The sequence below is a fragment of the Etheostoma cragini genome, chromosome 2 (assembly GCF_013103735.1).
Source record: "Etheostoma cragini isolate CJK2018 chromosome 2, CSU_Ecrag_1.0, whole genome shotgun sequence".
Lineage (NCBI taxonomy): Eukaryota > Metazoa > Chordata > Actinopteri > Perciformes > Percidae > Etheostoma > Etheostoma cragini.
Genome location: NC_048408.1, coordinates 23,318,785 through 23,333,093, shown reverse-complemented (window position 1 = coordinate 23,333,093; position 14,309 = coordinate 23,318,785). Strand labels below are relative to the sequence as shown.

The 14,309-nt window shown below is 40.6% G+C and overlaps 2 protein-coding genes across 4 annotated transcripts; both read right to left on the bottom strand.

Moving 5' to 3' along the window:
• Positions 1-101: 101 nt before the first annotated feature.
• Positions 102-7,402, bottom strand: cant1b (calcium activated nucleotidase 1b). Of its 3 annotated transcripts, none has more exons than XM_034859961.1 (5): positions 7,287-7,402; positions 1,547-2,137; positions 1,262-1,402; positions 835-1,038; positions 102-527 (listed from the first exon to the last, which is right to left on the bottom strand). In XM_034859961.1, exons 1-5 carry the CDS (start codon positions 7,360-7,362, stop codon positions 157-159), a joined length of 1,383 nt encoding a protein of 460 aa, XP_034715852.1. In that variant the 5' UTR covers positions 7,363-7,402; the 3' UTR covers positions 102-156. The 3 variants fall into 3 exon arrangements, with proteins under 3 accessions (XP_034715852.1, XP_034715863.1, XP_034715856.1); XM_034859972.1 differs by lacking the exon at positions 7,287-7,402 and adding an exon at positions 6,891-7,137; XM_034859965.1 differs by lacking the exon at positions 7,287-7,402 and adding an exon at positions 5,262-5,445.
• Positions 7,403-8,280: 878 nt separating this feature from the next.
• Positions 8,281-14,297, bottom strand: afmid (arylformamidase). The gene is made up of 11 exons (XM_034859985.1): positions 14,064-14,297; positions 13,437-13,527; positions 12,250-12,354; positions 12,085-12,133; positions 11,908-11,993; positions 11,727-11,799; positions 11,427-11,524; positions 11,264-11,342; positions 10,556-10,691; positions 9,519-9,623; positions 8,281-9,185 (listed from the first exon to the last, which is right to left on the bottom strand). The coding sequence occupies exons 1-11, from the start codon at positions 14,091-14,093 to the stop codon at positions 9,156-9,158; spliced, it is 882 nt and encodes a 293-aa protein (XP_034715876.1). The 5' UTR covers positions 14,094-14,297; the 3' UTR covers positions 8,281-9,155.
• Between the last annotated feature and the right edge of the window lie 12 nt (positions 14,298-14,309).

The window sequence follows — 14,309 nt, the reverse complement described above, 5'->3', positions numbered from 1 at the left end:
CTTGCTCCTTAATTATCTTACAATATAATTATGAAATATATAATTTTGGGTCACACATTATTGCACAATAGAACTGAGAGGTGAATGTTATATTAAGAACTTTGAGGACCCCTGCATATTTAGCGTTCAGGAACATGTTCGCCTTCAGCTCTGTCCTCAAATAAACTCCAACCCTTCAAACTTCACATTCCCTATCTTTGTCTCAGGCATCAGCACCTGACCGTCTAGCGTAAATGCAATGATGTAGGTGGCAATCCTGCCTGCATCCTCTTCCGACTTCAGCGCCAGAATTATCTGATCGTCTGTGTCTGGGACAAATTTAAATGAGGAGAAGCCGTGGGTTGGGTTGAGCGGTCCGACATGCCGCACCGTTACGTGGCTAAAATCTGCGGTGCAGGACAGGAGGAGGTTGGTGGCCCGCCGCTCGTCTGCAGTCTCTTCGTAGTGCTCGTGGCTGGCACGGCGAGGGAGGAAGAACCAGCGCTGGAGACGCTCGCTCCACGCTGCCGATTCATGGATAAGGTAGCCTGTAGAACAAGGAGAGTTAACTAAATAAAGCGTGTAAGGAATTATGAAGACTACGCATATAGGTGTAATTTCCACTTTTCAAATACATTATCTTGCAATGAAACTAAATGTGATATTACATGTGGTTAGTGAAATCATTACATTAATTTACTTCAGGGTTTTATTTATTATTGGATTAAGGAAGCCTTGACATCTGAAACCCAAACTACACCCTGGATGCTGAAATGATAAGATACAATACTAATTCAGTAAGTTTTGTATGTGGATAGGACTGTTAAGAAGTAACCCCCAAATAATGGTCAGAACCTGGTGGCCGGATCCCTGTTGCGCTCCGCATGGCATTGTAGAACGGCACCCAGTTCTCATGCTGCACATCACCGTGGTAGCCAACAACTTTGACCCACTCTGGGTGGTTGTTGACGTATTTGCCAGAGGTCGTGGTCCACTCTTTGCCCAGGCCGCCAACATACAGGTGCTCATCCTTCACTGCCAGCCACTCTGCCTTGAATCCTGCACACAAAATCATAAAAGGCATATAATCCTGACTGCCAACATTTCCAGAAAAACTATATAGTGCCAAACGCACATCAAAACAATCTAAAAAGGCTGCATTGGCTGTCTTTTAAAAAAACTATGCTGTTGAAGTAAATCAAAACAATTAATACAAGTTAGAGACATTTTGCTCAGACAACTTCCATGTATTCAATATCTAAGATGTCTTTTAGAGACTGACCTTTGGAGACTGAGCCGTCACCATCAGGTAATATAACCCAGGGGACAGCCTGGTTGCCCTCGATCCTGTACACCACACCTGTACGGTCGTCCACACTGTACAAGTGACCGTTGAACGCCACCAGCTCAGACAGCTCCATACCTGCAGTCAGACAGACACTGAGGTATAATACTTCTAGAATCACAATGACTGAATACAAATAAAATCCGCACCCATGAATGGTGAACAAGTCTAGTTGGGACAAAAGCATATTGTCCCAGCAGAGAGGTGTGTGTGTGTGTCTACCTCGTCCTTTCTCAGCCAGATGACTCTCCAGTGTGACTGTTTCAGCATCCCACTCCAACTCCAGTCTGTCAGCGCTGTCTGAAACAGTCAGGTATCCTCTTTTCATGTAGCTGAACCATGTCTGATCCTTAGAGCTACGCGACGCCATGTCCAGATCTGCAATTGCACCAATACGGTAGCGGATGCCGTGTTTTGTCTTCTCTGGCGGACTTAACGGGTACGTGTCATTGTAAGGTTTCTTCCTTCTCTGGTGGTGGGAGAGGCTTCGTACAGTTTGCTTGTTAGTGTCCCAGAACATGTCATCCTTGTCATTACTGTGTAGTTGCAAACCGTGAACCCTGTTGCGGTAGTAGTCTCTGGTGGCAAAGTCTCTGTCCCCTACTGTCAGGTATAACATGAGCACGACAGCCAGCAGAGTCGCCACAGTGATCGCCCGCCATTTAGGGTGGAAGCGTGAGTCTGAGGTGGTAGCTCGTGTCATGGATGCCAAGGCCAGGGGGAGGCCCCGGATAGCAACACCAAAGGAAGTCATGGAAGTATCATCTCCATCTTCACGATCAGGCTTGGACCGGGAGTGATGACCACTATAGCCTGGGATCGAGCATAGAGAGATGCTTAATTAACATTAAGCAAAAATGTAATCTTCAATTTAATTAGTGAAAATAAAGGAGGATATTAGGATAAAACGAGTAACTGGTAAATTATTTTCTTCTACAAGCTTCAACAATAAATATCTCAACTGATTCCTTGAAAGACTCATTGTGTTTTTCACTGCACTGATTTTCACTTGTCATCTTTACATGCTCTTTTTTTACCCGATGTTATGTGCTCTGACAAATTCCACACTTTCTTTGTTCTTCTTCCATATTTATCAAGCAGGTTACGGCCTGCAAGTGGTCCTCGACCTCGACTACTTCGGGCTCAAAATGTTTGCTTAAAATGTCTACACGTTATATTTCTTTTAGGTATTCAAATCAGATGTCCAATCTTCTAGTTATTGTTCGTGACATGGTACTGTAAAGAATGAACTGGCATTTGCAACCGCTTTATGTAAAAAAAAGTGTTCCTTTTGTTCTTTGTTCACAACAAAGCTTGTATTGTCAGGCAGAACCTCTAATATACATACAGAGTAGGTAGCCAGCATGTCCTACTTCCTCAGGACAACAAGCGTATCCAACAGTCCTCTGTTCTGATGATTCAAAATGATTCTGTCCATGTTTGTGATGAAACTGCACATCACTAGTGCAGTGTGAAGAAAAAAAAAAGAGGCAACTATGGTTTCTTTTGGTCTTTTTTTGTGTTTTTTACTTTGGTAGAAGATTGTAGGGTTTCCTGCAGTTTTATTGCAGAAGTGGGCCATCTTGCATGAATAAAAAAAAAAACATCATTGAAATGAATCCACAAAATATATAACATAACTTTGATTGCTATAAATATGTGTACTTTTGATTGAAAAACCCCCAACTCAAATGGGTGCAGGCAACATGGAGTATCTGCAGGTACGCGTACGAGCTTCCGCCGAGCTAAAACGGAAGTTGTTGGGCAAGTTTTAGAGTGCCTTTGTGCCTCTTCACAGACACAAAAAGCAACATGAACAGGGCCCTTACGTGACAACAATATGCGTTTTCAACTCAGACATTGTTTAACTTCACCTACCCTGTCTCTATCCTGCCGGTAGCTAGCTTGCCCTGTTAGCTGTCATCCGTGATGTTCAGCCGGGCTTCTATGGTAATCATCACGCAGCAGTTCTTTGTGTATTTTAGCTCATCCATTCTGTGTGCGATTGATCTGGTGTTGCCTGCACCGATTCAGATCGTTTTTTTTCCCCCCAATCAAAAGTAGACACATTTATAGCAATCAAGATTAGCGTAAAAATTGGCCGGAATTCTCCTTTAAGGGTAGGCTGAGTCCTTGGCAGCGACCCAGGTTTGAATCCAGGTTTGTTATGCAGATGATACTCAGTTATATCTATCAATCAAGCCGGATGAAACTAATCAGTTAGCTAAACTTCAAACGTGCCTTCAGGATATTAAAAACTGGATGACCCGTAATTTTCTAATGTTAAACTCAGATAAAACTGAAGTTATTGCTCTCGGACCCAAGCACGTTGTTATCAGGCTGCTCGGAAAAGTCCATAAGGACTCTTCAGCTGATCCAGAATGCTGCGGCACGTGTTCTGACAGGAACCAGGAAAAGAGACCACATTTCTCCTGTTTTAGCTTCTTTGCATTGGCTTCCTGTAAAATTTAGAATATAATTTAAAATCCTTCTTCTCACCTAGAAAGCTCTTCATGGTCAGGCTCCATCTTATCTTAAAGAGCTCATAGTACCTTACAACCCTACAAGAGCACTACTTTGTTTTGTTTGATTGCTATTGCAGCCAGCAATGAACGAACTTCGTTAAGCAGGTCCATTTTTATTGTGTTGACATTACAGAAGTCTCTTGTTGGCATTTTGCAGGATACTAGGTCGCAAAGTGAATGTGCACTCGACTCACATCGGGTAGTGACGGACACCCTTCCCACTGATATACGAGAGGTGTTCCTGTTCCGTGAGAACAAGTGTGCAGAGGTGACCCTTGACATTTTCGTTGTCATGGACAACCAAGGTATAGGTATAGTTCATAATAAGCTTCAGCAGTCATAGCCTTAACCCTTCTTAGACTTCTCTTTATTGATCCTTTTGGGATGACTGAAAAAATTAAAATCCCAGCAGCTTACAAACATTTGAATAGAGAATAAGGAGGTATAAAAATATAGAATAGAAAAAATATATAAAAAAATAACAAGCTTTCAGCTATAAAAAGATTTTTAGGACAAATAAACCACTCCTCCCCTTCCTTCCTGTTCTGTCCTCTTTACCCTATTTCCTGCCCCCCCGAGTAAGGAGTTGTAGAGTATGATGGCATAAGGGACAAAGGAGTTCAAGAGTCTGCTGGTACTACACTTGGGAAGGCACAGCCTTCCACTGAACAGGCTCCTCTGGTTGCTGATGACAGTGTGCAGGGGGTGGCTGGCATTGTCAATAATGTCCAGCAGTTTGTCCCGTGTTGTCCTCTGCCACCGCCACCAGTGAGTCCAGCTTCATTCCAACCACAGAGCCGGCCTGCCTGATTAATTTCTCCAGCCTTCGGTCATAAAATGTGGTTTATTCCTGCTTAAACCACTGTATAATAATAATTCTCCAACTGACAGGCCCCATTCTTGTCTTTAAAACATCCTAAAACTCTCTTTAATAGTACTAAAACAAAAATGCTTAAGTTTACTAAATCTTTTTCTTGCACAAGAAGTGACTGCATCTACTTAGGACTGAAGGAGCAAAGCACCTAGCTTGGTAAGCTAGGTGCATCAAGAAATATAAGACGCTCCCAGACAGCGTTTTGTTACCAGACAGAAACAAAAGACAAACCAGTTTGTAGAAATATTTACCAAGAGGCTGTATTGTATTACTGAAGTGGACCACAACATTTAACATCATATCCAGCTGGTAATAATTACTTTTTCCCCTGTGGCTCTTCAGCGACTCTCTAAACAAGTTCATACTCCACAACTAACATCTCTTTAACACAAACATACATGTCAAATTGGCAAACTTTGGCCAACAAATAATGCTCTTATTGTCCCTATTGTATGCGTGGCCCATTTTCCCCGTCCCTCTGCAGCACAACCCCAAACACTGCCTTGCTGTAGGCTGTATGAACAATTCAATTATTCACCCTTCCTTTGCCTCTTCTCTCCAGAACCCGCTGTAACCGTCATGCTGTTCTCCTTTGCACGCATGCTATAATGAATGTTGAATGTTCCTTCCGCGCTCTGTCCTACATGAACAACGTGATCTCTATCGCACCAAGTCTCCTCCTTTTCTCTCCATTACACCATCTCAAGTTTCTGCCCCTCCTTCTACACTCAAAACTCAAGAAAGAATGCCCCAGGATTGACTAAAAAAATGTGTAATCTTATGAATCGGGATGAAAACCAAACCTGGAAAGCACATCCAAGTTTGAATAAAAATGGGATTAAGAAAGAATAAGGCCTGGTCTGCAAGCGAGAAAGAGTGTGTGTGTATATGTGTGTGTTGCACTGTTGAAAGGCTTGATCTGTGACTGTACTCTGGCTTTTGTAACTTCTCAACACTAGCACGATAGTTCTGAAAGAAAGTCAACAGAAATTGTAAAAGTTTCTATTATGTATTAATCCAGTTTAGTTTATTAACCTAAACCTTTTGACAGTAAAAGATGCAACACATGCAGACAAACCGGTGATTGAGTGAAAACCGCAACATTGGCCAATAACGTTACAACGGTTTAAAGACATATTTACTACATAACTTATTTTGAATGTACTGTTGAAACAAGCACTAGTCCATATTTTGGTGTTTGTTATGTGGTGTGCAGAAACATTAAGTAATTCAGGATGGTTTCTGTGAAGCGAGTGAAAACATCACAATACCATAAAACATAGCAAATTGCATAACTTCTCTTTTAGGAAACAACCCGCACAACACACAAGGGTTACAGCATCACAGATCACAAGGCATATGCAATTACTACATTAATATGCCTAAATAGGGCTCGACCATATGGATAAAATCAAATATCACATTTTGGTATACAAATACCTCAGTTCGCTAAAGGTTGCAACGTTTTCGGAACGTTCTCCTAACGTTCTCTAAAGGTTGTAACTTTTTAGATAACGTTAGGGGAACGTTCCGAGAACGTTCGCTGTAACCAAAAACGAACGTTCCGGGAACGTTAAGAAAACCTTCCAATTAACCTACAGACAACCAAATTACAACCAAAAAAAACCTTCAGGGAACGTTCCCAGAACGTTCTGGGAACCAAAAATTGTTAGCTGGGAATGTAGCCTTTAAAAAAATGCAAAGACACCACTTACGCCATATTACGATATGATGATGTTCCAAATCTAGGACTATTTCTAGTCTCATATCACGATATCGATGTAAGGTCGAAATATTTCCCTGCTCTATGCCTAACGTTACTTATCAAAAAAATAGACATTAGTATAACATAATTATATAACATTGATAGACTATAAATGGATTACATCAGAAGCAATTAAATGAATCCGTTGTTGACACATTATTCCAAAGCCTTTTCTGGTGCATAATACATTAACTTAGTATCACAAATAGTTGAAATCATCGGTTATATATCTGCAATCTTTGACCAACAGGTGGTCGTGTGCACATGAAGCCTCGAGAAATGAACCCTTTCATGAACCAATTGGCTCGAAAGCTTCAACGCGAACGAAGGTTTAGTTCATCATCACCATCACTTATGGCTGCAGAAACAATCAACTTGATAATTGATGAAACGCCCCATTACCTGCATGTGTTCAGACAGCCACGAAGGCGTAGACACACGACTAGTCAGTATCAGTTAAGGCAAGCAAAACTTGTCAACTTTAACCGGCTTCCAAAAAAGTGAAAAAAAGTTAACGTTAATGCTAAAAACGTTGCACTAGTTCAATCACATGATAGTACAATTATTCGACGTCGACGTACTTCAAAAAAAGACAAGTCGGCGAGTATAGGCACAAATGTTAGCTAGCCATAAAGCTAACGTCAGCTAGCAACTTGGGCTAGCTAGCAATAACCTCTGACATGCAAATGTGACACGTTCACGTTAGTGATACCAACAAGCTTAGTCACCGGAATTAAGAATCTAAACAGAGTTCAAATTTATCAAGTCATTTCGTGACTTTCAAAACCTTAGGCTTACCTGGAGCGGAGTCCTCTTCGTCAGCTTCATCTTCTTCGAGGTTTATTGGCGGCTGGCAAACAACGATTTGGTACATTACCGCCGCCTAACGATATGGAGTATGACTAGGACTATCTCAAATGTACAAAATTAAAACTAATAAAAATACATAAATAACTTAATAAATTGAAGTAGATACTTTTTTTCTTCCTCATATTTTGTTTTTCTTGCCCACAGTAATCACATCTACCTGTATTATGCTTACCTATTTTGAACATAGAGGGTCTTCATGTCTGAACAGCTGGCCTTATTTGATGTACTGTTTGGTTAGCAATGTCACAGCAGTTAGCTTCTCCTGTCATGTCATGAAAGTTCAACTCCCCACAGTCAAAAACGTAACTATTGCTAACCAAAATATATTCAACCTCTCCTTATAACTAATACAAATTTATTATTGACTACAAGTTCACAAAATGAAAAAAATTTAGACGTCAGAAAACAAGCTTTCTGGTCATGGCCGGATTAACATTTATTAGAAGGGTTAGCCTATTGGGCCTTGACAAGCCCATTAGGTATCTACTTCGTCTATATTTAATATAGGCCTAACCTGTTAACGAGGAGGGCTCAATTTCTGAAATAAGTGCCAAATAACAGAAATCAGGGATCTTTATTACACTCATCTAAATGGCGTGGACAAAAATTAATAGTTAAGAATGTGGATCTGAGCACATCAACAAAAATAAAAAGGTATTAAAACTAGATTTTGAGACAGGGCCCAAAGGCAAATAATACAGGACCTGCTTTGACTGAATAATGTACTTTAGTGGAAAAATTAAACTGTCAATTAATAAAAACAACTATGCCAGGTGTGGAAGTGATGCATACATTTAACAGAATACAATCCTGCATCTTATTTTATAGCACTATAACACGCCACTAGTTGAAAAAAAGCTAGGACAAACAAAGTACAGAAAATCCTATCTAGTAAGTTGCACACAAACACAAACAACTTTCATTACAAGAATTCGCAAATATGAACATTTATTTTGATGAATCTCTTTTATAATCTACAGTACTTATTAATACAGAACATTTGTGTGTTAACCGTAATGCAAACAATTATTTAAGATGCCTAAATGAACTCAGTAACAATGTGAATCCGTTCAATTTAGTCCCATTTGTTCTTTAAAAATATGTGTTTTCAATTATCATTATTCTACTATATTAGGATCAGTGCAACAATCCAAATGTGTTCATTACGTTTCTTTTACCCAATTTTACTTAGATTGGATATCAGCCTTGCGAAGGTTACAATCAAAAGCTACATTCACTTTGTACGATATATTAGTACACTTGAAATGAGCTCCTATTCTTGTCCTTCCCAAGGACTTTAAGTTGTGGACCAGATTGTAACAAGAACAAAAAACACCAAACAGACAGACCCAGCCTTTTACAAAACACTGGAGAAACGCCAAAACTAACCATCAGCTCAACAACTTTTAGTGTGTCGGTGGAACTGTGTTTCCTGATGATAACATTGTACACTATGCTTGTTAGATAATAGGTTTAACCTGAATATGAGCAGGTTTAACAGCAGTACAATCAGCTTCCTTGATATGATTCAGTTTTAGGTACATAATGTTTTCATAAAATGTTTTTCTGACAGTAGTATCTACAGTAAACAAACAGCTATAAGTAATGATACAGTAAACAGTCGGACAGTAAACAACACAATCCATGCCACCTGATTGCTGAACAATCGACATGATAGAAATTGTACATTCACTATTGTACAAACCTGAAATAATGCATATTGTGGGGACTCTGTTCAGAAGTGTATGTTGCTACAGAGGTATGTTGACATTAGATTATGGATCAAAGGCTGACGCCTCAGGTCTTCCCCATTGCCTTTAAGAGAAGCTACAAAGGAAGAAATTATGAAAAACACAATTTTTTTTATATTAGTGCCTACCATGACCATAAAACCACTCTAAAAACAAAAGGGAAAATGCACTACAGTCAATAAATGTATGCTGATTTTGTAGAAAATTTCCAGGATAATATTCTGGAAATCAACAGTTTCAGCAGGTTTAGGCCTACTATTGCTATCATCAAACACAGTTATGGGCTTTACCTTCATATTGTACATTAATATCATACAGCTTTTGAAGAAAAAAAATTACATTTAAGAGTACATTCTGGAAAAAGAGCATTAACATTCAACATCATTTGTTGTCGTTTGGTTTTGTGTACCTTTGTTAGGTGATACTCGCCATCTACCAGTTGCTCAATGATACTGAAGTGGTCTGTGTTCGCCACGTCCTCCATGGTCACATCGAGTCCTGACGCCTTCAAAGTCTTTAAAGCCAGAAGAAAGATGTAAGGAAATATTATATATATATATATACACAGTACATTACATAACCATTTAAAAAATGATGCATTTATGTATTTTAACAAAACACTAACAGACGAGAGGTCACAGCAAGATCAATTAATAGAAAACTTGGGTTTTTGACAAAATATTTGAATGACGTCACCTTGGGCTAAAAGAACATGTGATGGGCATTTTTCAGATTTTATAAACTAAACTATTATATAAAAAGAAAACATCTAAATGAATTGATTACATTTTTTTTATCTCAAACCTAGTCTCCCGTTGCCAGACCTGGGTCTGGCTAGTCCACACAGCCTTCTGGGATGTGAGAAAACGTGCTCTGGTTTATTGGCATTTCTTTAAACCAATCACAATCAACTTGGGCGCCAAAGGAAAAAATGGGAAGGAACTTGTTTTGGTGGAACGTGTGTACATTCAAAAGTTGTTTTAGAAAAAGGTCAACAGAAAACTTAGGTTGGAAAAATGTCTAGCTAGCGGTCTGGATTTACCCTGCAGAGATCTGAGGAGCAGGGAACCCTGGTCCTCATCAATCAGACATAGTTTAAAACGCCAACACAAAGGAAGCCCAAGACAACGGATATCTGGCCTAAAGGAGTCAAATCCGTCTGAATTTCAGTCGGCAAAGGAGCAACCCCGGAAGTGGAATGTCAATGATATCTTTAAAAGGTACTCAAAGGAGTTCTTGGCCACTAGCTGTGGTACAGCCCAATTCTTTTAGGAGGGTTCCCATTTTGTTGTAAGCTCACGATTCACATTCGTGGCACTTGTTTCAGGCTATTGCGCTGGTTGACAGTTTCCGGCAGTAACACACAAAGAAACTGTAAAGTAATGCGGCAGAATGTTTACAAGAAAACTCCACAAATAGTGTTCATGCTCTGTCAGTAGCACTGACTTTGTAGTATTCTTCCGACTGCTTGCGAAATTCCGGCGAGTCGTTCTCAGCGACGGCCACAACGACGTGGCAGCTGGGGAAGGAGAGTTTGAGCTGAGGGATCAGCTTGCTGGGGCTGTTCCTCACCGCCACCTCCCTGCCAACAGGAGACACCCGGGGGACAGAGGAGTCAAATACTGACTGGCACGAGAGGCCAGCAGAGGACAATTGCTGACACACACAAGGACTTTTACAGGCACACTTCTCCTCCACAAAGAGACAATCACATTCTCACACACAATGCCCCAATCCCAGTTCTACGTGCACACACATAAAAAAATGCATTATTGCAGGGTTACTTGACCTTATCTGGTTACTTTTTAGATGTAGAAATCTTTAAGATATTAAAGCAGTTAAATGTGTCAAGCTGTCATGTGAATTAAAAATGTAATATCCTGAAAAGATTATACATGTCAGAGCAGTTTTTGTAAGAAATACCAAATGTCAAAAAAATGGGTATAATAACCTGATCCCTTTTTTTTTTAGCTTTTCCCATGATAATGCAAATTAATTCTGCACAGAACAGATCAACGTTGCTGCATGGGTTCTATGTCTACACATCTGTTTCTGATGTCTGATTACTGTAAAAAAGTGGGTAACAATCAGGTCACCCCAGTGCATGTAATTGCACTTAAGGTGCAGTTACGTGTACCGCAGTAGGGAACGTACTCGGTCATCTTCAAGGGCTCGTTGACATAGGTGGACAGGATGGGCAGAAGGTCATATATGCCACTGACAAGAAAAGCACCTGTAAGACAATTAAAGAAACAATTAAAACGCAATAGGTATGTCAGCTATGCAGCATTTCTTGTTTCACCCAGATGGCCTTTACCTTTGATCTGAGGAGTGATGCTGTACTCCGACCAGTCAGTGGACAGGACCATTGCAGCCAGGTGAGCCCCAGCAGAGTGGCCACACAGGTACAGACCACTTATGGAGAAATTAGTAGGAGTTCATAAAAAAAAAAAAAAAAAAAACAGAGACACAGTGGATTTGTGATGGTGACATTTTAGCTCTTTTCGATAAGAGAAGAGCATGGTCAGAGGCAATGTTTAAATAAATGGCATTTTAAAAGTAAGGAAATAAGATGAATTCACTTTAAGCTGGGTTCAGCAAACATGGGTAGGCCTACCTGATGTGAGAATACTGCTGAACAACAGACACAACACTCCTGCGTACTTGAGACACCATCAAGTCCATGTTGCCTGAAAGGGGCACAGGCAGAGGGCTTAGACTCACAGTTCATCTTCAAAAAAAGGATTTATTTTTCACCAAGAGGAGAAACATCCTTGTCAGAAATGAAAAGACTCTACCTTTGGGGGCGATGTCATATCCGACGGCAACCACCACTACGCCTTTATCAACGAGCGGAACAGCCATGAATCCTGACTCCTCCTTGCTGTATGAGCACAAAGCATCAACGTGAAAAAACCTGACAAAAAAAAAAAAAAAATCTGCCCCGTGATGCAGAAGAGAACATAACGCCGTACCTGAGAAACTGCCAGTAGCCTCCATGTATGTAAATCACAAGGGGGACGTCTGAAACAGAGAGAATCAGGCCTGTTAATCCCCACGCCTTCCCAATGCTTCTGCATATTTGAAGCATGCCAATGGGGTGGTGTTGGTGTTGGTGTCATAGCAAACACATGTCGTACCCAATGAGTTGGTGCTGGGTATGTAGACATCCAGTTTCTCTCCATCTCCCTCCCCATATGGGACATTGAGCAACGTTTGAGCCAGGCCACGGGCGCGCTCCGTACCTAGACACACACGGTATCAAAGCATGACAGTTGTGGACTCTCAAGGGTAAACAATGTGAGGATATACAGCAAGACAATATAAATGTGTCTACCGTCAAAGCTAACCCTTTAATATGTCTGGGTGTATTGTGGACAATGTTGCAAATCATTTTGATCAATATTGGATTTTAGTTATTGCATAGTGGTTTCTTTTTCACAAGTTTAGACAAAAAATAGTCGTTCCTGTTTAGTTTAGTTTAGTTTATCCATTAACAGTTTCTCAAGGGGAGCGCAGGAGGTTAAGGCACTGACAATGAACGGCAACATCCCAGATGCAAATCCCAGCTGGGGACCTTTGTTGCGTCATTCCTCTCTCCTCTAACTTCCTGTCATCTCCCTGCTGGCAATTCTCTAATAAAAGGCAATCAAAGGGCCACTGTATATATGTGGTTCTGCCCCTAATGAGAATGTGACAAGGATGCAGTGCCTCGCAAAAGCATTACCCCCACCTTTATTATTATTATTATTATTATAATAAGAGAGGATAAATGCAAAATATTCAACATATGACAGTCCCTTTATGGAATAGCAGAATCAAGTGAAATGATAACGAGGTGTAAACAATAAATAAATAAAAAAGGATTTTAAACCATTTACAAGCCCTTTGAACCATTAACTGTTTGCCCTCTTTCACTAACAGACAAGTTCACAAACTCTTACTTGAAGCACTAAAAAGTAGTTTTAAAAAATAAAAATAAAAAGTGTATTAGTTTTTTATTATTATAGTGTTTAGGGGGACTGCGAGATGACATTTAAGGGGGCAAGTCACCATTACTTGTATTCTCTATTTAACCTCAACGTTTGGTTAAAACAAACAACAACAACAACAAAAAAACAAAAAAACGTGTAAAATATATTTTGTCAGGCTGTATTGTCTAGTTAATCATATGTTTTTAAACTCTGCGTCCGGCTGCAAATCTTCAACAGGGAAACAGATTTCCACGGGAATACACAAATTGGCGAAACACCTGTGTTCCTCTAACGCTGCTTGCCTCAACCGGATTTCTGTGCATTGTTACGAATTAGCTTCAAAACATACCTACCTTCCTTTAAAGCCTTCACGTGAGCCTTGATCACGTCGTCCGCAGACATCCTGTGCGACCACCGGGTGGGTGAATACTGCCTCTCGAGCTCCTGTCACACGGAGAGACTGCTGTCAGCTGGGCAGCCATGAAAGCCGAGAAAACAGCCACCACGAGCTACTGTTAACATGGTGAACAGCGCCCTCCTATGCTTTAGTGAGGGCGTCGTCACTCTTTTTTTAATGCTAATGTATGTATTGGTTGTTAAACTAGGAACTATGAAAGTTTATCATAAAACGCCTCATTATAAGCACATTTAATTAGTAGTGTCTGTGTAGCTGACCGTTTCCTGTAACAAGCTACAGCACAAACCCCTGTGTCCATTTTCTTCCTCTCTTTCCCCCAAAAATGAAACTTCAAGTACGGTCGGAAATCTCGTGATCATAAAAAACGATCCGACGAAAAATAATGATGGAGACATTTTAAGTAGTTGTGCAGTTTACTTAATACATCCATCATTGTGCTACATTGAGTGCGTGTGTGTGTGTGTGTGTGTGGGGGGGGGGGGGGGGGGGGGGGGGGGGGGGGGGGCAACAAGTTCGCTAGCAAAGAGAAAACGAGGAATACCAATCAAAGTCAAACTCTTACTTCTTTCTTAAATTCAGTCCAGTGCATCATTTTATCTCTCGAAGTGACTTGACTCGCCGAAAGTCCACTGGCAGAAACATCCGAGCGACAGTTGAAGCGCTGCACTTTAGACCATAGACTGATACACCCTCCCCTTATCTTTTTCTTCTTTCAAGTTTTATTGCAAAACAAGTAAATATAAACTTCCTATTTCAGTGAACGGCTCTGTCTGTCTCTGGCCGCCGTCCCCTCTCTGTGGACGCTGTT